The 22,646-nt window shown below is 62.7% G+C and overlaps 1 protein-coding gene across 1 annotated transcript; it reads left to right on the forward strand.

Moving 5' to 3' along the window:
* The first annotated feature begins 1,312 nt into the window (after positions 1–1,312).
* TRIM62 (tripartite motif containing 62) lies at positions 1,313–21,626 on the forward strand. The gene is made up of 5 exons (XM_075906263.2): positions 1,313–1,720; positions 13,655–13,750; positions 16,058–16,314; positions 17,218–17,333; positions 20,007–21,626. The coding sequence occupies exons 1-5, from the start codon at positions 1,313–1,315 to the stop codon at positions 20,555–20,557; spliced, it is 1,428 nt and encodes a 475-aa protein (XP_075762378.2). The 3' UTR covers positions 20,558–21,626.
* Positions 21,627–22,646: the final 1,020 nt, after the last annotated feature.

Here is a 22,646-nt window from a genome sequence, read left to right on the forward strand (position 1 = left end):
GAGAAGCGCTTGATTGATTTAGGAGCATCAAGCCAGTTGTGAGAGGATCACCTGCTGATTGCAATGGGAGTTAGGAGCCTACACACCTTTATGGATCTAGGCCTTTCAGGATCCCGCCTCGCCTGCTCCTCCGCCAAGGCAATTTGCTCCAGTCAGTCCTCTCCCCGCACTGCGACTCAAGGCCAATGACATGGCAGGTACAAATGCCTGCGCGCTACTTACAGGGATTCCGACCTTTGCTGAAGCAAATGGATCACTGCAGAAGTTTCAGCCCTCGCCAGAGAAACCTGCTCAGGGAAAAGCCACCCGTCAGAGCTGCTGCAGGAGGTGTGCAGTGCTCGCTCCCCTCCCTTCCGGAGCCAGAGGAGTTTTGGGGGAGAGGGAGGGGGAGCAGCCCTGCCTTCCCTGGCCAGAGAGGTGGGGGAAGAGCCCTGGAACTGCTCCCACCCAGGCAGAAGGGGGAGAGGAGGAACCCTCCTGTTTGCCCTGGACTTGGAACAAGGCTGAATGGCTCCACAAGCGCAGGGGGGTAGGGCTGGAAATGGAGCTGGGAGGGCGTAAGAAGCCACTGGGCAGAATTAGTGAGAGACTGGGGGAGGGGGCTGGGCAGAAGCTGGAACCTCCAGAGCTCTGCACCCCCCAGTGGGTGTAACCCCCAACCGCCCTGGCTCCTGATGGGCAGGGCTTGGAGAGCTGCAAATGCCCCTGCACTGCACATAGGCGGGTGCCGGGCAGAGAGGTAACTGCCCCTGCACTGTGCGGGGGCGGAGAGTGCAACACCCCCTCCTCCCCCATCATCTTATTAAAACCATCTGTTGGGGGGGGGGTGACACTGATGTTGAACTCTGGGGGCTGGCAGGGAGGCGATCTGGCTGCCAAGCCCCAGACAGAGGCCTGGCCGGGCGGGGGGCTCGCTCCTTCCCTTTCAGGGGCTGGGGGCGGCTTTGGAGAGCCCGGCCGCGGGGCAGGACAGCGGCTGATTCCTGCAGGTGACAACGGAGCCAGGCTGCAGCCGCCCCCCCCCCCAGCTCAGCAAATTCCACCCGAACGTTTTCCTGCCGGGCTCGCTCCCGCCGGCTCTGCGGGGAATCCGGAGGCGGGGGGCGCACGGGGGGCCCAGCACCGCCCCGCAGCTCGCGCCGGGCTCGGCAGGCGCCGCACACGTGCCCGTGGCCGGCTGCTCCGCCTCCTGTGCCGCTGCCAGGGGCGGGCGAGCCTGAGCCGGACCCGCCGCCGCAGCGCCCCGGGATCCCGCGCGCCGCGCGCTCCCTTTGTCCCGGCGGAGCCGAGCCGAGCCGAGCCCGGCGCCGCCATGGCCTGCAGCCTGAAGGACGAGCTGCTCTGCTCCATCTGCCTGAGCATCTACCAGGACCCGGTGAGCTTCGGCTGCGAGCACCACTTCTGCCGCCGCTGCATCACCGAGCACTGGGTGCGCCAGGAGCGCCAGGGCGCGCGCGACTGCCCCGAGTGCCGCCGCACCTTCGCCGAGCCCGCGCTGGCGCCCAGCCTCAAGCTCGCCAACATCGTGGAGCGCTACGCGGCCTTCCCGCTGGAGGCCCTGCTGGGCTCGCGGCGGCGCGCGGCGCCCTGCAAGGAGCACGAGCGGGCCAAGCTCTTCTGCCTGACGGACCGCGCCCTGCTCTGCTTCTTCTGCGACGAGCCCGCGCTGCACGAGCAGCACCAGGTCACCAGCCCGGACGACGCCTTCGAGGAGCTGCAGGTGAGCGCGCGCAGCCTGGGCCCTCCCCCCTGCTGGCAGCCTCCCTGGTTTCTGGGGCGCTAAGGGGTGAGCCAGCGGCCCCCCCACCCCCGGTCCCGAGGCAGGGCCTGCTGTGCCAGCTGCTGGGCGGGAGCACCCAGCCCCTCGGAAGCCAGGGAGCAAGGATCGCGGCTCCCCCTCTCCCCCATGCGTAGGGAGTTCTGCTGCTTCTTGGCCCCATTCCCAGCCAGTTTGCCCGTCCGAGTGGCCACCTCGCCAGGGCAGCTCCCAGACCGCTCCAAAGGTTCTGTGGCACTTGATTTGAGTCACCTAAGGGACATGGCCTGGGCCGTATCCTGCCGTCCAAAAGCTGCAAATACCCCCTGGGAAGATGCCCAGGCCCAAATGGGGCAGAGGCTGACGGCCCTGGGGCCTGAATCCACCGGGGCTGATGTGGCATTCCCACCATCCTGGTGCAGCTGAGCGGGGAAGCAAGGGAAACCACGGTGCCTTGGGAGTGAGCCGCAGAGGTTGAGATCTAAGATGGAAATGATTGAATGCCATGCTTCAGGGCGTACAGTGGTCACTTTGCAGGGGTCAGGAAGGAACCGTGTTCCTCCTGTGCAACAGTTTGCTTTTGGTCTGGGACACCGTGGGCTTTGCTTTCCCTCTCCTCTTGAAGCATCAGGCGCCAGGACACGACACAACGGACCGGTGTTGTACTTTGCTTTGGCAAACCCTCTGTGTGACACCTTGCTGGTTCCTGCTGCGGGGGGGAGGGATGTGAGCGGTCAGAGTCTGCATCTCTCTCTGCCCTCACTGACAGCACTTGCTTTGCCTCCAAGGCAAGTGATTGAGCCGAGCTCCCCAAATCGGAGACCTCCGTGAGCCTGGCTGCAGCGTTTCCAATGGCTCTCGTAGCCGGGCCCAGCATGGTGGATAATTTCTAATGTTTGCTTGGGCAGGAAGCTTCAGATCTCACATTTGCCTTAATCTTTGGATTAGAGTCTGACAAAAGGGGAGCTGGGGGCCGGGCCTCAGTCTCCTGCTGCTTTGGGAATGAGGAATAACGGTAGTTCGAACTAGGAAGCCTAGTCCGAACTACCTAGTTCGTGCCACGTGTAGCCGCGCGGCACGGGGTTCGAACCAGCCGGGATTTAAAAATGGCGGCGCCCGGCTTATGCAAATGAAGCCTGGGAAATTCAAATCCCGGGCTTCATTTGCAAATGCGGTATGCCTACATTACCCTCCTAGTTTGAATTAGGAGGGTAGTGTAGACCTACCCTGATGGACCTAACCTCCATGAATAGATCTAGTTCTTCCTTGAACTCTGTTAAAGTCCTGGTCCTCACAACCTTCTCCAGCAAGGAGTTCCACAGGCTGATCATGCACTGTATGAAGAAAAACGTCCTTTTGTTTTAAACCTGCTACCTATGAATTTCATTTGGTGACCCCTAGGATGGGAACAAGTCAATAACTTTTCCTTATTCACTTTTTCCACACCAGTCATGACTTTATAGACCTCTGTCATAGTCACCTCTTTTCTAAACTGAAAAGTCCCAGTCTTTTTAATCTCTCTTCATATGGGACCCGTTCCAAACCCCTCATCATTTTTGCTGCCCTTTTCTGAACCTTTTCCAATGCCAAGAGATCTTTTTTGAGATGAGGCAAACACATCTGTACGCGGTATTCAAGATGTAGGCGTACCATGGTTTTATATAGAGGCAATGAGATGTTCTCTGGGTTGTTTTCTGTCCCTTTTTAAATGATTCGTAACATTCTGTTTGCTTTTTTGACTGCTGCTGCACACTGAGTAGATGTTTTCAGAGAACTATCCGCAATGACTCCAAGATCTCTCTCTTGAGTAGTTGTAGCTAAATTAGTCCCCATCATATTGTATGTATAGTTGGGATTATTTTTTCCAATGTGCATTCTTTACATTTATCAACATTATATTTCATTTGCCATTTCATTGCCCAATCACTTAGTTTGGTGAGATCTTTTGGAGGCTCTTCACAGTCTGCTTTGGTCTTAACTATCTTGAGCAGTTCAGTGCCATCTGCAAAATTTGCCATCTCACTGTTTATCCCTTTTTTTCTAGATCATTTATGAATAGGTTGAATAGGATTGGTCCAAGTACAGATTCTTGGGGGACCCCATTAGCTACCTCTCTCCATTCTGAAAACTGACCATTTATTCCTACCCTTTGTTTCCTGTCTTTTAACTAGTTATCTGTCCAGGAGAGGATCTTCTTTCTTGTCCCATGACAACTTACTTTACTTAAGAGCCTTTGGTGAGGGACCTTGCAAAGGCTTTCTGGAAATCTAAGTATACTATATCCACTGGATCCCCCTTGTCCACGTGTTTGTTGACACCCCTCCCCCAAAGAACTGTAGTAGATGAATAAGGCACGATTTCCTTTTACAGAAACCATGTTGACTTTTCTCTAACCAATTATGCCTGCACCCACTGACTCATTGCTCCCAGTTGATAGCAGCGCTTACTGCCTTATTAAGGATACATCTGTCTGGGATCAGGGTGGCATGCAGCCTCAGATCTCCAGGTTAGGGCATAGTCATTCCCACCCCCCGAACTCCTGAGCAGGATGAGAGCTGGCTTTACAGCCTTTGGGCTGCCAAACGATTGGCGGGGAAGGGGGAGAGGGATGATGGGGTGCTGGTGAGGAATGCAGGGTTGCTTATGAATTGCTCCCCCAAATCAGAGGGCCTCAAAGAGTTGTGGGCTTTAGATTGCCCTAGCTGCTTGGAGAGTGTGGGACGTAACTAGTTGGGCTATAGAGAAGAGGGCTCTCCAGTGAGGGCGCTGATTTATTTGCGAGTGGCCAAGGCTCCCCAGCATGAAGTTCCTGGGCTCAGGATTCAGAATTGTTCCCAAATGACTCCTAGGAATTATTCCCGCCTTCTGGGTTGTTTGTCCACCGAGTTTGTGAAATCAGGTCATTCCGGTTAGCAGTACAAGTCGCATGGTTTTGTTCCTGCTTCTTGACTTACGTAGCTAACTAGCAACTGCCATAGACTTTGAAATCGTCTCCGAGATCAAATTTGAAAATTCTCCTTGGTGCTGGTTCTGCTTTGCACTGAGAGAACCCAGACCAAGTCTGTTCGGAACACAGGTGTGGCCAGGCCCAGTTAGAACAGGGACCCCTCTAGCCTGGCCAGTACCAGCTGCGTCAGAGGAAAGTGAGCCCACAAGAGATGTTTTTACCTCTTTAGTCAGTGGCTGGCTGGTGCATGGAGTGGCAGGATTGATAGCCCTCATCCATATTGTATCCTAGCTGATAGAACTGGGCTGGGCGGGGGAAGGGAGTTTGTATCATCCATATAAACCCTTTGTCCTTTTTGTTTAGGTCTCCTAATAAATCTGCGACTGTGTGGTATCTTGTGGCGGTGAGTTCCACAGGTTACTTCTGTACTGTGTAGAGAGAAATGTGTTAGGCTCCGATTTAGGTTTTGCTGCGTTCCAGTTTTATGAGCCGCTGCCTTGTTCTTGCAAAGGGATGACTGGCACTCCTTTTCCCAGGGGAATGAGGGGAAGGGCTTTCACAAAGGAGGGGTTTGCAGCATGGTGGCCCGATTCAGGACTCTCTTGTTCTTTGTGGAAGATTTTGTCCCCTGCCTCTGGATGATTTGTCCTGGGCTTGGCGACCCACATGTTTCTGTTACATAGTGATAGAGATGTAGCCGTGTTAGTCTGGTGTAGCTGAAACAAAATACAGGACTATGTAGCACTTTAAAGACTAACAAGATGGTTTGAAAGCTCATCATCTAATAAACCATCTTGTTAGTCTTTAAAGTGCTACATAGTCCTGTATTTTGTTTCTTGTTACAGTCGTTGATGTAGCTGGGTTGGTTTTTTTAAATAGCTTTTAAAATTAGGATCAAGATGTTCAGTTGGCATTGGAAGCACTGGGGAGCCAGTGGGGAGCTGGGGCCATGGCCCATGTGTTTCCCAGTGGCCTGAGCCACGGAGAAGGTTTGCAGCTGAGTTCTGTTCAGCAGGGGTGGCTGGCTCCCTCCAGAGGAATCTGCATGTGCCTGTCGCAGCCGAGCCTTTGGGATAAGGGGGGTGGGAGCGCTGCCCAGCTCTCTGCTCTGCTGGGTCGTCTCTGAACCTGCCTCTCAGCTGGCTCTGCCCCACAGCGCACGTTGCGTCTCCCCCACCCCGAGTGAGAGGCAGCGCTGACGGGGCAGGTGGGGAGTTAGTCTGCGATACTCGCACCGCGGGGTAGTTGTGCATGGCAGCCGTGCCACAGCCCGGCCCCAAAGAGCTTGCTGGTGCCGTACGGACAGTGATGGGCGGGCGGCAGCAGTGAGATCAGGCCTCCAGCCGTGAACTCTCGAGAGATTGGACTGCAGTGGGAGCTGCCTGGTGTTTACAGGAGGAAATGGTCGTTTTCCATCGGGGTCTTGGCACAGTCAGGAAAAGTGTTTCCTTCTCCCTGTGCCTGGTGCCATCCCTTGTGCCGGGGCTCAGCCCCAGCGGCCTCCCGGTGTGCGGCGTGGCTGGGCTGCTCAGGTCCCGAGAGACAGTTACATGCTGGCACCCGCTGCACCTGCACAATGCAGATGAGCTCTGGGCCTGCCAGCCGCGCTCGTCGCTGCGCATCTGCAGGCGCTCTGGCACATTCAGCCATCTCCTGGCTCTGCCCAGCTGTTTCTCTGAAGCCCCACTTGGACTGCTGAGCAGAGCTCACCTTGGGGAGCTGCAGCTCTGGCCCTGGGTCCTAGGTTCACCCCTCTCCCCCCCTGCACCACTTGCATCTCAGCCATTGCAGCAGGACGGAGACGAGAGCCCAAGGGGCAGCAGGTTTGCATGCAAAGCGCGATCCGGAGCCTGGTTTGGAGGATGCCAGCGGCGGAGCAGGACCCTGGGAGCAGGCTGTCTGGGCAAGGCGGAGCGGGGCCGGGGCTGGCTGTTGGGCGCAGGCAGGGGATTTCTCTCTCCTTCCCTGGAGGTGGGAATTAGGGAAGGTTTGGTGCCTCTGCTGAGCGCCGCCAGCCAGCTCCCCAGCCTTGCTGCTGGGTACTAATCCGCCTGACAATTAGCAGAATCCCGCAGAGGCCAGTGCTAAGGGGAGGTGGCTGCGAGCCCCGCCTGCGCTCTGAGCAGAGCCGTGCGGTGCTGGGAAGGGGAGCCACTCAGTGCACTGGGAATGGCTCCCGGACCCTTGCAGGGCCTGTGGCTTAGCCTGGGACAGGGCAGACTCAGCCTGGTGGTGCCCTGCCGACGGCTGTCCTGGAGCCCAGATAACTGACTCTCCAGGGCTAGGAGATGTGTGATTAGCAGGCAGCCAGGGGTCCTGAGTGCCCACCCCAGCAAACCCCCAGCTTCTGGCACCTTCGGCTTCACCCCTTTGCCCTCGGAGGGCCATGGGGCTCATGAACCAGCAGCCTCTGGCTGATCGTAGGGATGTGATAGTGCAGTCAGTGAGCCGATAAGCTTATAGGTTAATGCTACCCGCATTCCTCCCCCTTCACCTCCCTGGCCAGGACATTTTTTAGCAGACAGGCCAGCAGCCCGGCTCAGTCTCAGCTTATGCCGGGTTCAGGACCTACCCTGCTGCGGCTCTGCATTTAACGTGTATTAGGAGCCAGGTGGGCAGGCAGCCCGGCTCAGTTCCAGATCGTGCTGGGTCTCGGAACTCAGACTCTCTCCTGCACACGGGCAGCTGCCGTCCCTCGCTGCTGCCTCTGTATAAGAGATGGCAGCACAGGGCGACAGGTCCACAAGGGGAGCTGGCGTGACCGGGCTCCCTGGGAGTGGGGTCGGAGGGCACTGGCTGCCAGCCCCACCCCCGGGGACTATCGAATAGTCAAGGAACTGATCGGATTTCACAAGGTTACTGGACTATTCAAGTAACCGATATTTAACATCCCTAGCTGATTGATTCCCACGGCGCTGGGGGGCAGAGCAATCTCTGCACAGCCCCGCTGAGCTGCCAGGGGAAGGGGACGTTGCTAGGTCTTGCAGCGCAGACGGCGCGAACGGGGATGCCGGCGGCGGGCAAGATGCACTGGAGCGTGACGCTGGAAGGAAGCGGCTCATCGATCCCGCTCGCCTTGACGGCAACACAGCAGCCGGCACCAACGGGGGGGGGAGGTGGCGCCAGGAGCTGCATCTCACTGTGGCTTGCTCAGCGAGATGCAGCCCCGTGACAAGGCTCTGCTGCCGGCGTTGGTCGTGGCCATTGTCGGGTGATGGAGAGCTCGCGGCTTCCCCGAGCAGGCAGAGCCTCACTGTCTGGTCAGCACGACCCCCATGGCAGTTCCAGCTCCTGGCTTGTCCCCGGCACCTCTCCGTCCCTTGCCTTCAGAAATCAGGCCCCACATGGCCACTGTGCTCACTAACATTTTCCATCTGGGTGTGGAATACATTTGATGTGCACCAAGGGAAGTGCGGATGTGCACCACCCGGAGACACACACAACCTAGCTGTGGGCGTTCTGCTAATCTGCTGTGCGGCCCTGGGCTCTTTCCTGCGCAGAGCTCAGCTTCCAGGGAAGACTGAGGAAAACGCTTCATACCGACCTTGTCGCTTTCCCCCTGAATTCCGTATAACTCCTCCCTCACAGAACCACTTCGCATGCTGCTTCGGCACCTACTCCTGGGGGGAGCCCTGCAGCCAGACTGTGCCCAGCTGGGGGCACGAAGGGATGTCAGGGAGGCGAGTAGTAATAATCCTGGGTTATTGGGCCAGCTAGTGCCAGGCAGGAGACGCTGGGCCGCGCAGGGCCTCCGTGCTCTGGCCAATGCAAAAGCCCCTCTCTCCCGTCCGGCCGTGGTACTGACTTGGTGCCAACCCAGAGCCCAGTGCACGGGCGACTCGGGGCGGATCGGGAGCTCTCCCGCCGAGCACTGCTGGGTGACTGGCTCCAGCGTAAGAAGCGAGTGGGCCGGCCGAGGCAGCCTGGCCGAAATCGCCTTTTCTGGTCGCCACGTGGGCGTGGCTTCCTGCTCCCGCGTCGAGAGGCGGTTCCAGGGCTCAGCGATGGAGGCTCTTCGCTGCCATGCGCCAGGGCAGGGCCCTCTCCCAGCACCTCGCAGCTCCCAGGCAGGGAGGGGCTGGTGCTGCGAGGAAACAGAGAGCTTTTGTCGCTTCCTGTAACATGAGTCCTGCAGAATCGCACAGGGCCTGTTGCTAAGCAGGAGCTGCACAAGCATAAAGCTGCTTCAAGGGCAGGATCCGGCACGCGTGGTCCTCGCCGCGGCTCTCGGAGCGCTGGGCAGAGCAAGGGAGGGTCACTCTCCGTCTTGTATCCAGAGGGAAACTGAGGCACGCAGCAGCAAAGTGACTTCCCCAACATCACACAGCAGGCCAGCGGCAGAGCAGGAAGTAGAGCCCAGATTGCGTGGCGGCCAGCTCCGTGCTCCAGCCACCCGGCTTCAGGGCTCCTCGTTAGTTCTGTGGCATTGTAGCTGTATCGTTTCACTAATTAACATTCACCAGCTGCCCCTTTCTCGGTTCAGTTTAGCTCCTCTTGGTTTGCAGGTGCCTAGGTCTCCCTTCGCTGCACCGTCCCTCTCCGGTCTCTCCGTGGTGGTAACACTTCGCTTTTCTCCTCTGCTGGTTTCCCGGCAGGGTCCTGCCCCTGGAGCGCCCAAGCCGCTCTGCCAGCTGCAGACTGCCCGGCCCAGAGAGCAACCTAAGGGGAGACGTGCTCCGAGAGCTACGCCGGGGGTGCCTTAGTGCCCGAGCGGTGCATAGAGCTCGCTGGTCCCGGCGCGTAGGGCCTGGTGCGACGCCTTTTGCCTTCCTTTCACCTTTGCTCCTGAGACCCTGTGGCGTGGGGGGGGGGCTGTCTGCTCTGTGACCTGGGGGCCCCCTGTGGCGTGGGGGGGGGCTGTCTGCTCTGTGACCCGGGGGCCCCCTGTGGCGTGGAGGGGGGGGGGGCTGTCTGCTCTGTGACCCGGGGGCCCCCTGTGGCGTGGGGGGGCTGTCTGCTCTGTGACCGGGGGCCCCCTGTGGCGTGGGGGGGCTGTCTGCTCTGTGACCCAGGGTCCCCCTGTGGCGTGGGGGGGGCTGTCTGCTCTGTGACCCGGGGGCCCCCTGTGGCGTGGGGGGCTGTCTGCTCTGTGACCCGGGGGCCCCCTGTGGCGTGGGGGGGGCTGTCTGCTCTGTGACCCGGGGGCCCCCTGTGGCGTGGGGGGGGCTGTCTGCTCTGTGACCCGGGGTCCCCCTGTGGCGTGGGGGGGGCTCTCTGCTCTGTGACCCGAGGGCCCCCTGTGGCGTGGGGGGGCTGTCTGCTCTGTGACCCGGGGGCCCCCTGTGGCGTGGGGGGGCTGTCTGCTCTGTGACCCGGGGTCCCCTGTGGCGTGGGGGGGGCTGTCTGCTCTGTGACCCGGGGTCCCCCTGTGGCGTGGGGGGGGCTCTCTGCTCTGTGACCCGGGGTCCCCCTGTGGCGTGGGGGGGGCTCTCTGCTCTGTGACCCAGGGTCCCCCTGTGGCGTGGGGGGGGCTCTCTGCTCTGTGACCCGGGGTCCCCCTGTGGCGTAGGGGGGGGCTCTCTGCTCTGTGACCCGGGGGCCCCCTGTGGCGTGGGGGGGGGGGCTCTCTGCTCTGTGACCCAAGGGCCCCCTGTGGCGTGGGGGGGGGCTCTCTGCTCTGTGACCCGGGGGCCCCCTGTGGCGTGGGGGGGGGCTCTCTGCTCTGTGACCCAAGGGCCCCCTGTGGCGTAGGGGGGGGCTCTCTGCTCTGTGACCCAAGGGCCCCCTGTGGCGTAGGGGGGGGGCTCTCTGCTCTGTGACCCGGGGGCCCCCTGTGGCGTGGGGGGGGGCTCTCTGCTCTGTGACCCGGGGGCCCCCTGTGGCGTGGGGGGGGGCTCTCTGCTCTGACCCGGGGGCCCCCTGTGGCATAGGGGGGGCTCTCTGCTCTGTGACCCGGGGTCCCCCTGTGGCGTGGGGGGGGGGCTCTGCTCTGTGACCCGGGGTCCCCCTGTGGCGTAGGGGGGGGGCTCTGCTCTGTGACCCGGGGTCCCCCTGTGGCGTAGGGGGGGGCTCTCTGCTCTGTGACCCGGGGTCCCCCTGTGGCGTAGGGGGGGGCTCTCTGCTCTGTGACCCGGGGTCCCCCTGTGGCGTAGGGGGGGGCTCTCTGCTCTGTGACCCGGGGTCCCCCTGTGGCGTAGGGGGGGGCTCTCTGCTCTGTGACCCGGGGTCCCCCTGTGGCGTAGGGGGGGGCTCTCTGCTCTGTGACCCGGGAGCCCCCTGTGGCGTGGGGGGCTGTCTGCTCTGTGACCCAAGGGCCCCCTGTGGCGTAGGGGGGGGGCTCTCTGCTCTGTGACCCGGGGTCCCCCTGTGGCGTGGGGGGGGCTCTCTGCTCTGTGACCCGGGGTCCCCCTGTGGCGTGGGGGGGGGGCTGTCTGCTCTGACCCGGGGGCCCCCTGTGGCGTAGGGGGGGGCTCTCTGCTCTGTGACCCAAGGGCCCCCTGTGGCGTAGGGGGGGGGCTCTCTGCTCTGTGACCCGGGGTCCCCCTGTGGCGTGGGGGGGGCTGTCTGCTCTGACCCGGGGGCCCCCTGTGGCGTAGGGGGGGGCTCTCTGCTCTGTGACCCGGGGTCCCCTGTGGCGTAGGGGGGGGCTGTCTGCTCTGTGACCCGGGGGCCCCCTGTGGCGTGGGGGGGGGGCTCTCTGCTCTGTGACCCGGGGTCCCCTGTGGCGTAGGGGGGGGCTCTCTGCTCTGTGACCCAAGGGCCCCCTGTGGCGTAGGGGGGGGCTCTCTGCTCTGTGACCCGGGGTCCCCCTGTGGCGTGGGGGGGGGCTCTCTGCTCTGTGACCCGGGGTCCCCCTGTGGCGTGGGGGGGGGGCTCTCTGCTCTGTGACCCGGGGTCCCCTGTGGCGTAGGGGGGGGCTCTCTGCTCTGTGACCCGGGGTCCCCTGTGGCGTAGGGGGGGGCTCTCTGCTCTGTGACCCGGGGTCCCCCTGTGGCGTGGGGGGGGCTGTCTGCTCTATGACCCGGGGGCCCCCTGTGGCATAGGGGGGGCTCTCTGCTCTGTGACCCGGGGTCCCCTGTGGCGTAGGGGGGGGCTCTCTGCTCTGTGACCCAGGGGCCCCCTGTGGCATAGGGGGGGCTCTCTGCTCTGTGACCCGGGGTCCCCTGTGGCGTAGGGGGGGGCTGTCTGCTCTGTGACCCGGGGTCCCCTGTGGCGTAGGGGGGGGGCTCTCTGCTCTGTGACCCGGGGGCCCCCTGTGGCGTGGGGGGGGCTCTCTGCTCTGTGACCCGGGGGCCCCCTGTGGCGTAGGGGGGGGCTCTCTGCTCTGTGACCCGGGGTCCCCCTGTGGCGTGGGGGGGGGCTGTCTGCTCTGTGACCTGGGGTCCCCCTGCGCTGGGATGGGAGATTCTCACTGACTCTCCCAAATGTGGATTAACCCAGACACCCGGGCTCAGCCTCCCAGGGAGAGAGACAAAGGGAGGAAGCGGAGACCAGCACCTGGCAGTGGGGCATTGGCTGTCTGGGAAGCATGGAGCGAACAGGCTAAGCTGGGGGTAGGGGTGATGGACCCTAGCCCTAGGGGCTTGAGCCGTCCTGGCCCTGCCCCCGGTAGCCACATCCCGTCTGTGCTGCGCTGTATAAACCCCTCTCTGTTCCACTGGCGGCTGGAGACTGTTCTGGCTGCTACAGGGGTGCAGGATCGGGGAAACCCCGACGCGCCGTCACAGACCCACAAAGCTGCGCTCTGGACCCCCTGTTCCTGGCTCTGGACCCATCTCCCTGCCCGCACTGCCGCGCCCCCCGGTTCCCAATGGCGCTGTGCCAGAGCGCGCTCACCGTGGGGCTGGAGGCAGCAGTCTCGTCAGGGCCCGGGGTGATGTGCACCTCTGCTCCCGCCCAGTGGTACTGCCCCACACGAGAACGGCCCTACTGGGTCAGATGAAGGGCGCTCGTCTCTGGCCGCAGTAGCTGCAGGAAGGTGCCACCAGCCCAGGGAGCCCGAAGCCTGGCTAAGGCTGGCAAGTCTGCAGAGCCAGGCCGCAATGAGGCCCTAGAGTCAGGCCTGCTCTGATTTCCCAGCTTGGCAAGTTCCCCCCCGGACTCTCCCGAGGCGTGGGGAGGGGGGCTACAGGCATGGATGCTTGTGTGGCACTTGGCATTGGAAAAGGTTCAGAAAAGGGCAACAAAAATGATGAGGGGTTTGGAGTGGCTGCCTGGTGAAGAGCGATTAAAAAGACTTGGACTTTTCAGCTTAGGAAAGAGGAGACTAAGAGGGGAGATGACAGAGGTCTATAAAATCAGGACTGGCGTGGAAAAAGTGAATAAGGAAAAGTTATTTACTTGTTCCCACAATATAAGAACTAGGGGGTCACCAAATGAAATGAATAGATAGCAGGTTTAAAACAAACAAAAGGAAGGGTTTTTTTTTTTTCACTCAGTGCACAGTCAACCTGTGGAACTCCTTGCCAGAGGATGTGGTGAAGACTAGGACTTTCCCAGGGTTCAAAAAAGAGCTAGATAGATTCATGGAGGTTAGGTCCATCAATGGCTATTAGCCAGGATGGGTAGGAATGGGGTCCCTAGTTCTGTTCACTCCCACTGGGGTACCGGGCACTGGCCCCTGTGGGCAGACAGGACACTGGGCTAGATGGACCTTTGGTCTGACCCAGCCCAGCCACTCTGATGCGCTTATCAGAGTCTGTCTTTGTTAGTGCCTTGGAAGGGGCCCGGCAGGTGCTCTGGGCAAGGTTGCTTCTCCCGAATGGCCCTGGGTCCTCTGCTGCGGTGCTGCTTGGGAGCTCTCCGAACCCCCTGGCCTGGAGCAGTGAGGGGCTCCGTGTAACCCCGTCCCAACGGTCTGTGCAGAGCCAGGGCAATGGCCATTTCCTGCCCCAGTCCCTGGCAGGATTCCTGTGGGCTCCCGGGGGCAGGATCAGGGTGGGCCCTTGGGGGGTGCAGGTGGCTGGGCCGCTCTGCCCGTGACTGCTCCGTCTCCCTGCCTTGTGTTTCAGAGGGAGCTGAAGGAGCAGCTCCAAGCGCTTCAGGACAGCGAGCGCGGCCACACCGAGGCCCTGAACCTGCTCAAGCGGCAGCTGGCCGAGACCAAGGTACCGGCCTCTCGGGTTCTGAGGCCCCGCGGGAGGGGCCGGATCTGGACCGCCCACAAGGGCCCAGCTGTGGCCTGTGGAGATGAAGGTCCCAGCAGCCTTGGGGGTCTCAGATGCAAGGAGCTGCTGTCGGTGGCCAGGCCAATTGATCTTTCAGAGCCGCCTTCTCCCCCAGCCCTGCTGTCCCCAGGCACGAGCCCGGCTCCCAGGAACTGCGGGCCGGAGGGTCCAGGCCCGAGTGTCACACACGTTCAGAAGCCAGACTCCTGGAGACCAAGCAGGCCTGTTGGGTCCCATTGGCTGGCCAAGGCAGGGCGGTTCCTATTGCAGCGTTTCCTCATGCGGCACCCAGCCGTGCTCCTATGGGTCACCCACAGCCCGCCTGGCCGTGATGGATCTAGAAGCCACCTGCTGGGCCGGGCATCTCTGCCCCAGGCTGCTGTGCCCTGCTGCGTGCCGGGCCGGGGGTGGCTCGGGCGTGCACTCGGAGGTGCGGGGGCGGCAGGGCCGTGCTGTTCCTTGGCCTGCGGCCCTCGGACTCCCGCTGAGGCCCAGGCTGCGCAGTCCAAGGAAAGCGCCAGGGCCTCTCGTGGAGACCTGTGCTTGTTTGGTGTTTGGATCAGAGGCTGCCTGAGATCAGGGCCCGAGGCTCCTGCCTCTGTCTGACATCAGTGGACGTGAGGGGCCTCCGTGAGGGGCTGCTGGGGGTGAGGCAGGAGAAGGCAGGTGCTGTGACCCTGTGGACGCGGAACCCAGGCCCAGAGAGACGAATGGCCGAGCATCTGGTACCCCACCCAGCTGGGGGCGGCTCAGCTCTTGGGACTTGCCCAAGGTCATGCCAGGGGCCGGTGGCAGAGCCAGCTCCCTGCCCCCGCACCCTTCCCTGGGGCCTCCACATTCCTCCTGCCAGGGCTGCTGGGCTGAGAAACGCCTCCCAGGAAGTGTCTTTCCCACGGCCCCAGGCCCCTTTCCTTCTGCCCTCCCTGCCACGGGAGTGGCTTGTCCCCCTCCACGGTTATTCACTAACCTGCTTTTATTCGGCTCCTCGCTCTTCCTGCCGGTGTGGCTGTTGGAAAGGTGACTTACCCCTGGGCGACTGCCCTTTCCTTACCTGGCAGGGTCGGTTCCTCGCTCCAGCAGCTGATGGCCGAGGCAAAGCAGAGGGTGTAACGGGGGCAAGGCGAGGGGCCCTTTGATTTCCTGAGAGCCTTTTCTTTCAGAGAGCTGCCCTGGGGGCACGTGCCTGGCCATGGAGCGGGTGGAGCTACAGCAAGTGTTTCCCTTGGAGGGAGCGGCTGCTTTAGTGTCACCTCAGTGTGACTGGGTCTGGCTCTACGTGGCCAGTGGGGCGGGCACCCGGCTGGAGAGCGTGACGCAGGCATGGCCCCCACTGGGCTGCACCCCACTAGCCAGGAGGGGAAGAGGGACCGGTCGAATGTCTCATTTTCACGCTGTTTCCCCACAACCGTGGGGGCCAGACGCATCGTGTATTTTTAGGGAAAGCCGAAATTCTCGCGATGACGGGACTCCAGGCGCTGGGGCTTTAAGCAACAGACCAGCTGTTGAGAGAGGCACACGGCGAGCGACCCGCCTTCCTCTCACACAAGGGGCCTGGGCTCTGCTAGCTTGGGCTGGCGGGGCTCCGACAACACGGCGCGCTCGCGCTGACACAGGCCTGGCCCCCCTCGATCCCTCCCCGCTGGGGACTGCGAGACATGCCAGGCCCAGCCAGAGAGCAAGGCTGAGTGTGTGTGTGTGGGGGGAACCTCAGGACCAGGCAGTGGGGGGGAGGGAGAGAGAGTGGCAGAGCTGAGGGTGGGGAGCTGAGGGCCAGGCAGTGAGGGAGGAGTGGGATGGTGGTGGCAGAGGTGGAGGTGGGGAGTTCAGGGCTGGGCGGGGGGGGGGGCAGAGCTGCGGGTAGTGAGCTGAGGGCTGGGCAGTGTGGGGGGGGCAGAGCTGGGGGTGGGGAGCTCAGTGCTGGGTTGTGCTGGGGGGGGGGGGGCAGAGCTGGGGGTGGGGAGCTCAGGGCTGGGCAGTGGGGGGCAGGGGGCGGGGGTGGGGAGCTGAGGGCCGGGCAGTGGGGGGGGGGGCAGAGCTGGGGGTGGGGAGCTGAGGGCCGGGCTGTGGGGGGGGGGCAGAGCTGGGGGTGGGGAGCTCAGGGCCGGGCAGTGGGGGGCACTGGCACAGCTGAGGGGAAAGCTGGCTTTGCTGATCACCCTGCTGCTGCGTGGCCCACCGGTGGCGGCGTCGGGGAAGGGACACGGGGCGTGTGGCTCTGGGGTGACTCTGGGTGTCTGCCCTGTGCAGTCCTCCGCCAAGAGCCTGCGAGCCACCATCGGGGAGGCCTTTGAGCGGCTGCAGCGGCTCCTGCGTGAGCGGCAGAAGGCCATGCTGGAGGAGCTGGAGGCCGACACAGCCCGGACCCTGACCGACATCGAGCAGAAGATCCAGCGCTACAGCCAGCAGCTGCGCAAGGTGCAGGAGGGCAGCCAGATCCTGCAGGAGCGGCTGGCTGAGGTGGACCGGCACGCCTTCCTGGCCGGTGCCGCCTCGCTCTCCGAGAGGTACGGGAGACGCTGCGCCGGGCTCTGACCTGGGGAGCGTGGCCTGGCTCTCGGGGATGGGTATCCGGGGGGCGTGGCCTGGCTCTCGGGATGGGTATCCGGGGGGCGTGGCCTGGCTCTCGGGGATGGGTATCCGGGGGGCGTGGCCTGGCTCTCGGGGATGGGTATCCGGGGGACGTGGCCTGGCTCTCGGGGATGGGTATCCGAGGAGCGTGGCCTGGCTCTCGGGGATGGGTATCCGAGGAGCGTGGCCTGGCTCTCGGGGATGGGTATCCGAGGAGCGTGGCCTGGCTCTCGGGGATGGGTATCCGAGGAGCGTGGCCTGGCTCTCAGGGATGGGTATCCGGGGGGCGTGGCCTGGCTCTCAGGGATGGGTATCGAGGGGCGTGGCCTGGCTCTCGGGGATGGGTATCGGGGGGCGCGGCCTGGCTCTCGGGGATGGGTATCTGGGGGGTGTGGCCTGGCTCTCGGGGATGGGTATCCGGGGGGCATGGCCTGGCTCAGGGGCAGGGGAGAACACCTGGAGGCACAGGAGCATGGGGGTGAGGCCTGATCAGCCCTGCAGCCAGGGAAGGGTTTGGTAGGTGAGGACAGGACCCACCTACTCCAGAGCCTCTCCCCACGCCTACCCTGGCTCCCGCTCCTGTGGTATCCGCTTCCTAGAATCCATGGGGGCAAGGCACGGGAGGCAGTGTCCGGTCACTGAGCCTCACCGGCACAGCTGCCTCTAGCCCCTCTCCCAATGAACCCCGCCCCCCGCCACCTCTCCCGATTAACCCCGCCCCCCGCCACCTCTCCCGATTAACCCCACCCCCGCCACCTCTCCCCTTCCTCCCCAGCAAGCCCAGGTTGCGGTGGGGAGTGCCAGGGGCTCCTTGTTAACCAGACTGACTCTCCCACCAGGCTCCAAGGAAAGATCCATGAAACAAACCTCACCTACGAAGATTTTCCAACCTCCAAATACATGGGCCCCCTGCAATACACGATCTGGAAATCGCTCTTCCAGGACATCCATCCCGGTAAGGGGCCCCAGCCAGCTACAGCAGCCTGCGCCCTGGAGTGTGCTGTGGGCCTTGGGCGTGCTCCCAGGTCTGCTGGCTGGGGGGCAGTGCGCTCAGCCCCCTGCAAACCCTGCCTTCGCTGAGTAGATGCAGCCTGCGGGGGGCCCTGCGCCACGTGCCGGGAGGGACTGAACTGCAGACGTCCTGGCCACTCCGTCAGGGCGCTGTGGTCTGGCGCTGGCAGGATGGCCTTGCAGGCCGGGCCAGATTCTGAAGTGGGAGCCGCAGGCCGGCGGGGGGCGAGCAGCAACAGGAGTCGGGCGCCAGGCGTGTCTGTCACCGGGGCCCCGGCTGTGCGGCTTGACGGCTCCCCTGTTCTCGGGAGCGTCCCCTTCACAGGCCAGCAAGGGGCGGCCGTGAGCGAGGGCAGCCTCATCGCCCAAGGACACGCGGCTCCGTCCCACAGCGCATGGGGGAGGGGGGTGCCGCTCTGCAGCAAAGCCGAGAGAAGGGAAGGGACTGGAGCCCAGCCTGGCGCCCCTCGCCGCGTGCCTGGTGCCCGCCTCTCACTGGCCGGTGGGACGTTACCGAGTTACCGTCACGTGGCAGCCTCCGCTCACAAACTCAGCCTGGGACCCTGAGGCTCTCTGGGAGGGGCTGTGGCCTTTCCCCGCCGGGGCTGGGGGAAGGGGCCGGGCAGTCGTGGGAAGGGAGAATCGCTTTTCCAAAGCTTGCAAGGGGGCCAGAGTCTCTGGGGATCCTGAGGCCCGAGGGAGCTCCCTCCACCTGCATCTACTGCCCAGCTCTGGCCGGGACCCTGCCCCATGGTACGGCGCAGCGTGGACGTCTCCTAGATGGAGCTGGCTGGAGCTCTGGTGCTTCCCACCAGCCACCCCGGCTTCTCCTTCCGAGCTGTTCTCCAGTGCCCTACCCCCCCGGGCAGCAAGATTCCTCCCCCTTGGGCCTCCTGGACCCACCCTGCCCCAGGATCCCACTACGGCGCCGCGCCATAATCCGGATGCCCAGCACCTCCCACCCAGGGACCCCTCCGCAGAGTGGGCCCAGGAGCAGAGCCCTGGGCAGGGAGCCAGGCAGAATCCCCAACCCTGACCCCGAGGAGCCGGGCAGCAGCCTGGACCAGGGCTGTAACAAGGGGGGGACAAGCGGGGTGCTGGCCCCGGGCGTATCAGTGTCAGGGGCGCAAAGACGCAGCGCGTACGAATAACCAGCTGCAGAAGGAAAGTGTGTGCCGGGGCAGAGGGGGCGCCTCATTAATATTTTGCCCGGGCACAAAAATATCTAGTTACGGCACTGGCCTCCTCCCCGGATCCCCCACCATGCGGGGGTGGCTGGGCATCCTGGATCCCAGGCAGCCGGAAACCCACACGCGGCCTCGTGGCCCTTGGCTCGAAGCTGGGCTGCAGGCCAAGAAGCCAGGGCACAAGGCAGCTGCCCGCGCTGGGGTGTCACCTTGAGGCCTCGTTGGCACTGGGGCAGTTTGCAGCTTGGGCGGATGTACCCGTATTCGCTCCAAGAGCTAGTATGCTGCAGCCAGCTGGGGAGAGGCAGCCGCACCCAGGAGCTCCGAGGGGTGTGCAGGGGGCAGCTGGCGCCACCGGGGTGTCTGTGGCGTGTCCACCCCAGGGAGTTGCTTCAAGTCAATAACAAGGCGATTGTCCACACTACCACACCTGCTTGTGAAGAGGAATAGGCTTATTTTGGGAGTTCTTTCGAAGTAACCTGGCAGTGTAAACCAGGGGGGTGGCCAACCCGTTACAGACAAAGAGCCAAAATAGTGGTGGATGCAGTGTGAAGAGCCGAGGGAAAGAAAAGTTGAACAAAACAAAAAAAAGCTGCCCCTTTAAGAGCTGCGTGTGACCCATGCAGGCTTCCGTCGGCCACAGCATCAGATCTCGCTGCCCCAAGCGGCACCCTGACCAGACAAAGAAAAAGGGTTAGAGCAAGGGAACGCAGAACAGCCCTGGGTTCGGGAGCCACAGTTTTTCCTTTGAAGAGCCGCATGTTGGCTACCCTGGTGTAGACGTAACCTGCAGTCAGAGCTAGCCTGGGTACATCTCCGGCTGCCAGCCCAGCGGAGCCGCACCTCCCCAGCACGTTGATCTGCATGCCTGGCTCCCTCTGCCGCCTCCCTTGGGGGGAGCTCGGAGAAGTAGCCGGCTGGGGCTTGCTGTTGCAGGCATGGAGGTGTCCCTCAGAAAAGCCCAAAGCATCTGCCCCCATCTCCAAGACTGGTGCATTTGTGTGAGAGGTTTGCTCTCTAGCCAGAGCGCCCCCTTGCCCGCTATCTCTCTCCTAGGAAGCTTCCGTGCTGACGGGGTTGTTGAGGGGTGTCACGGGCTCGATTGGAAATGTAGCCGAGTCACTGGGTAGATGCTGCCTCTCCTGTGCTACGGGATCCCAAGAAGGCCCCCCCTGCCTGTGGAGCCAGTCCCTGCATGGAGCTCCGGTGGGGAGTTGCAGGGCACTGGCTGCCCAGCTGCCTGACCCATCACACGGGCGTCAGCCCGCTGCCCTCTGCTGTCCAGCGAATCGTTGCTCAGTGCTGTGCGGGTGCGGGGCGAGGCCTCTGATTTGGAGCATTTTCATTCCAAGTGTTTTGCCTGCAACTGACAAGCCACTGGGGCGTGGCTAGGCTCTGAGCCCCTTCCTGTCCCCCCTTTGCTTCCCCAGTGCCGGCCGCCCTCACGCTGGACCCCGTCACCGCTCACCAGCGCCTCATCCTCTCAGATGACTGCACCATCGTGGCCTACGGCAACTTGCACCCGCAGCCGCTGCAGGACTCGCCCAAGCGCTTTGACGTGGAGGTGTCGGTGCTGGGCGCGGAGGCCTTCGGCAGCGGCGTGCACTACTGGGAGGTGGTCGTCTCCGAGAAGACCCAGTGGATGATCGGGCTGGCGCACGAAGCTGTCACCCGCAAGGGGAGCATTCAGATCCAGCCCAGCCGGGGCTTCTACTGCATCGTCATGCACGACGGCAACCAGTACAGCGCCTGCACCGAGCCCTGGACCCGGCTGAACGTCAAGAGCAAGCTGGAGAAAGTCGGCGTCTTCTTGGACTACGACAAAGGGCTCCTGATCTTCTACAACGCCGACGACATGGCGTGGCTCTACACCTTCCGGGAGAAGTTCCCCGGCAAGCTCTGCTCCTACTTCAGCCCCGGCCAGAGCCACGCCAATGGCAAGAACGTGCAGCCGCTGCGCATAAACACTGTCCGGATCTAGGAGGGAGACGGGGGCTGGGCAGCCCTGCCAAGCTGGCAGCCTGAGTCCAGGCGCCCGGCTAAGTCTTCCTGCGGAGACTGGAAGCCTCCAGGGCCGTGCCCACCTGCTGTTCTGTTCCTAGCTCGGACCTCCAGCTGTTACCCATCTGGAAGGGGCAGGACTAGGGCAAGGGGGTTGTGGGCCATACGCTGCCTGCCGTAAGGACTCGAGTTGGAGGATTAGATGTGGCTGGACCCGGCCCTGCTGCCCTCACACCCCGAGCTGCATTCCAGGCAGTGGTGTTCATTTCATGCCCCTCCTGGGTCCACATCGCCTCCCGGGACTAACGACCCTGCAGCCTGGCCTGGCTGCTCCCTGGGGGACAGGCGAGGGAAGCGTGATGCTCCCCCATTTGACGTTTCCAGTGGAAGTCTCTAACAAGCAACGGGAGAGCGGAGACCCCACCCGCAGGGCGCCAGCTGGCCTCCCTGTGCTGAGAGCTGGCCAGGGACTCCCCTCCTCCGGGAGTGACTCCCCTCCTCCGTACATTGCATGCAGCCTGGTGCGCGGGGCACGGCGTGTTGGTCCCGTCTTGGCCAGCTCTTGCTGGGAACGCGGCCCAGCTTGCAGACCAGGCTAAGAAACTATTGGGAGAGAGCCCCCCAAGTGCAGCCCTATCCCTGCACACTCCTCCTGCGGGCAGAGCCCTGATGGGTGCAGCCTCTCGAGGGTACCCAGGCAAGCAGGCTCGGCCCCTCGGCGAGGTGGCTGCTCTGTTGACTGTGGATGGGAGCTGCAGGGAGGAATGTGAGGTGCTGGGGGGACAGTGTCCTATAGCCTGGCAGGAGGGCATCTCGCGGGGCCGGGTATCCACAGGCCACCGTCCTGCCAGCCACGGTCAGTGAGTGGTAGGTGTCGGCCTTTCCTGGCCCCCCGCCCCTGGTCAGGCGCCCCCAGTGCTGGCGGGTTGCATTTCCTGGAGCTGCGCCGGTACTGTGGGCTCCCTCTCCCCGAAGCTCATGGATTCTGTATTGATGCTGGGCCCTAGCTCTGCAGCACTTGGTCTCAGCTGCAATAAAGGCAAACAAAGGCCTGGAAACCTCTCTCGGCAGTGCAGCTGCCCCAGAGGCTCCTGCCCACGTCCTGGGGCAGCTCGCCCAGCGGGCGGAAATGCAGCCAGACCTGCCGGGAGCTGCCACTCGCCCACTGTCCACATGGGACTCTCCCCTTGGTTCACAACACCCTTCCCCTCCTGCCATCATACACGAGCCTGATCATAACACTCCTATCCCTCCCCTTCATCATACAGGGGCCTGATTCTGTTCTCGCTGGTGCAGTTCTGGTGACGGGTGTGATGGATAAGGGGGGCAGGTTGGGCCCTGACTCAGTGGGTCATACACAGGGAGGTTCACCCCATGTAGCCATGGGACCCAAGTCTCCCCTGCATCACAGAAAGTTCCTGTTGGCCTCAACGAGCCAGCCAGGTGCCCAAGCTGCCTTGGCAAATGGAGGCAGCTCCACCCAGTGCCTTGCGGATCCCCGCCCGCCTCCCAGGGATGGAGTCTCCTCCCTCTTATGCAGCACTGGCCTGGCTCCAGGATTACAGACCATGCAGCACTAGCTACGCACTCCCCTTCCCCCTCTTACCACTCGCCTTGCTGCTGGGGGCCTGCGGCGAGCCCTCGCCAGGCCATGCACAAGTCTCCTCCAGCGGGAGCCACCGCAGGGCCAGCGGCTTTAAGATTCGTTTGCTGGCGCTGCCATGCCATGCAGAAGCCCAGTTGCATTGGAAAGCTGCTCTCAAGCCAGCTAGTGGGGGGGGGGAGCCCGCTTGTGCGCCTGCAAACAAGGAAGAAAACGGATCCTGGGCGAACAATTTGCGCCACTAGACCAGCTGGAGCCACTAATACAAGCTGGTGCAAATCCAGAGGGACTCCACTCAGAACCGTTTCGCTCAAGTTTTTATTTGGGGGTTAAAATAACGTACATGACGTGCTTTACAACAGCCATCGTTTTTGAAAAAACTACCCCCCCCTTTTTTTTAACTGAAAAAGCGGGTGGGGTGGGAAACGGGGTGTTTTGTGAATTTTGACGATGACAAAACGTTAAC

Source organism: Pelodiscus sinensis, chromosome 24 (assembly GCF_052426305.1).
Source record: "Pelodiscus sinensis isolate ZL-2025 chromosome 24, ASM5242630v1, whole genome shotgun sequence".
In the NCBI taxonomy this organism is placed as follows: Eukaryota; Metazoa; Chordata; order Testudines; family Trionychidae; genus Pelodiscus; species Pelodiscus sinensis.